Source organism: Protopterus annectens, chromosome 14.part0 (genome assembly GCF_019279795.1).
Source record: "Protopterus annectens isolate FY-2018-M chromosome 14.part0, PAN1.0, whole genome shotgun sequence".
NCBI lineage: Eukaryota > Metazoa > Chordata > Ceratodontiformes > Protopteridae > Protopterus > Protopterus annectens.
The window spans coordinates 1,107,099,016-1,107,101,642 of NC_056748.1; the positions used below are offsets into that span (position 1 = coordinate 1,107,099,016).

Genomic DNA, 2,627 nt, shown 5'->3' on the forward strand with positions numbered 1-2,627 from the left:
AACTATTTCCCTGATACTCTGCATTTTGGATAGTGAATATACTATACTGTCTCACTTGTACACATTAGTTGTTTCACTGACATACAATCACGTGGCAGCAATTGTCTATCAGCTGGTTTAGTGGCATGTGGGGACATTATCAGCAGGAGTAACACCTAGCTGTTTTAGTAGTGCAGAATCATAGTAGTAACACTCACACAGAGAAATGGTTTCATTAATATAAAGACATATTGAAAACAGTCACATATTGTGACCATGTTCTTAGTGCTCAGCCACGCTGGCATCAGTGGCACAGATTGGAAGTTTTGATGCCATACAACCACTCCTGACAACAGTTGCATGCTTTCACCGTTTAGTGATGACCTGCCATGGTGATAGCAATGGTAATATATATCTGTTTTAGTGGTGTATAGACACTGTGGAAGCAGTGTCCCAGTCTGCCTTTTTAAGTTGTATGCAGTTATGTAATACCTGTTTTATCTTCTCCATGGTCAAAGGGGAGCCACAACCTATCCTGGTAAGCAACAAGCATAAGGCAGAGAAGCAGTGTTGGACTGGATGGTAGTCCATAGAAGAATGCACACACTACACACAGACGTACAGTTGACTTAGAGGATCTCTGGTTCCCCTAACAGCCTACCCTTGGATGTGTGAAGAGCACAGGGACTCCAGTGAAAACCCATGTAGATACAAGCAGGGCATGCAGACTCAATGAAGGAGGGACTCAGCTAGGAGACAAAGTAGAGTGGCATTCACTGTGAGGCAGTAATAGCAACCATCTTACCACTGTGTCTTCCAGCAATGATATAGTTTTTTTGGCAGTATACAGTTACTGTGGCACTGTAGTACTAAACTGTAGAGGCAACAGTCACATAATATGGCAGCTTTAGTAGTGTGTAACAGTAATCACATATAAACAAAGAGGAATCACTAATAAAGGCACAAACATTTAAGTGCATCTAGTTAAAAATGCATATGGGTTAGCATGTTATGGTCTCAAGACAGCTTCCCCGATATTGTTCTTATGTTTCTAAAGATGGATAATAGAAAAGCAGACATATCCATTTAATTAAAAAAAGTCATGTCCACAAAACATCCCATTACCTTTTTATACAACTACTTTCACATTCTGGCATGTACTATCCTCTATTTTATTATGTTTTGTCTTTTTTTTTTGTTGTTGTAGGTGCTCCAAACCTCTCTCCTTGTAATTGCAGCTACGTGATCACAAAGGAAGATAATTCGAGCAGAGATGGAAAGGAGAACTATACCTATCTGTCATACTATCAGCATTCTCCACCCACTGCTGCCATGTTTATCTTGGCGTATGTCTTTATTTTAATAATGTGCATGGTGGGAAACATCCTGGTGTGCTTCATTGTGCTCAAGAACAAACAGATGCGAACAGTGACCAATATGTTCATCTTAAACCTTGCTGTCAGTGACCTGCTGGTAGGCATCTTCTGTATGCCAACAACTTTGGTGGACAACCTTATTACAGGTATGTAAATACAGGACTAACACCAGACCATCAACGCCTTTAACAGCTGTGCTGTGCTAAACTCTTACAATAGTAGTAATCCTTTTTTCATCACAGCAAAGTGCTTGGATACACTTTTTTCTTAATTTGCATTTATCTACATCTAACAATCAATGGGAAATCCAAAGTGCAATAAATAAATAAAATAAGTAAGTAAGCTATTGTACCTGTCAGAAACCTCATGTGATTCATCAGTCAACTATGAAAAGGACTTTTGTAAGAAAAAGTAATTTTTTAATACCCTGCCACAAACTATAGCAAGTTCATAATTACAAAAACCCAACATAAAATATGATGCGTTTCATTTAATTAATAAGGATAAATTCGAAGATAATATATACATATTTATATCTGCAGGTATGATGGTCTATGATATTCTATATCTTAAAATATACTGACGTTCTATTAAATGTGTAGGGAATATAGTTGACTGAAACACACTTGGTGGTTTGTACAGCTGTAACTATGGAAGCAGAGCTCTTTCAAAGGCAGATGGGAGAAGAGCACATGTACTATTCTAAAAATGGAAAACAACATTAGTGGGTTTATTTAAGGCTGACATAAGCAATTTTCAAGAGAGGCACAGATATAGTAATTCTAAAAACAGAACACAACTTTTAATGTGTTTATTTACGGATGATGTAAGTACTTTACAGGTACTAAAGGTACTTGAAAATATGTATGCTTTTTTCAGTATCTGTGAATATACTGCATAACATATCTCAATATATCTTAGCTATTAAACTGGAACATATTTTAAATATTGTGACAGCATGACATGTCTAGGCTGGAAATAATGAAGTACTATGATCACATAACAAAGGAGTATAAATCTTAATAAAATTTTTTGACTAGTTTCTTTTCCTTAAAGTAGCTAAGAATGCGTCTAGGCTATCTCAGAATACCTCATGTTGTGCCTTTATATTATGTTGTGTTAGTATATATAGTTAGGTGGGTGTGTGGAGGGGTGTGGGGGGGTATGGGGGGGTGAAACCCCCCCACATAGTTTAGGTAAATATTGTTTTCTGCAAAGAGTTATTCATCGCAGTTATAAATATCCATGGGTTTAAAATGTATAAAGTATGTG

At 37.0% G+C, this 2,627-nt stretch overlaps 1 protein-coding gene across 1 annotated transcript in view; it reads left to right on the forward strand.

The window, feature by feature from the left end:
* Positions 1-1,190: 1,190 nt before the first annotated feature.
* NPFFR1 (neuropeptide FF receptor 1) overlaps positions 1,191-2,627 on the forward strand; it is a 266,198-nt gene continuing 264,761 nt past the window's right edge. Inside the window, exon 1 of the mRNA XM_044056894.1 lies at positions 1,191-1,501. Coding sequence (XP_043912829.1) covers positions 1,312-1,501 — 190 coding nt within the window. The 5' untranslated portion in view covers positions 1,191-1,311. The remainder of the gene's footprint in view (positions 1,502-2,627) is intronic.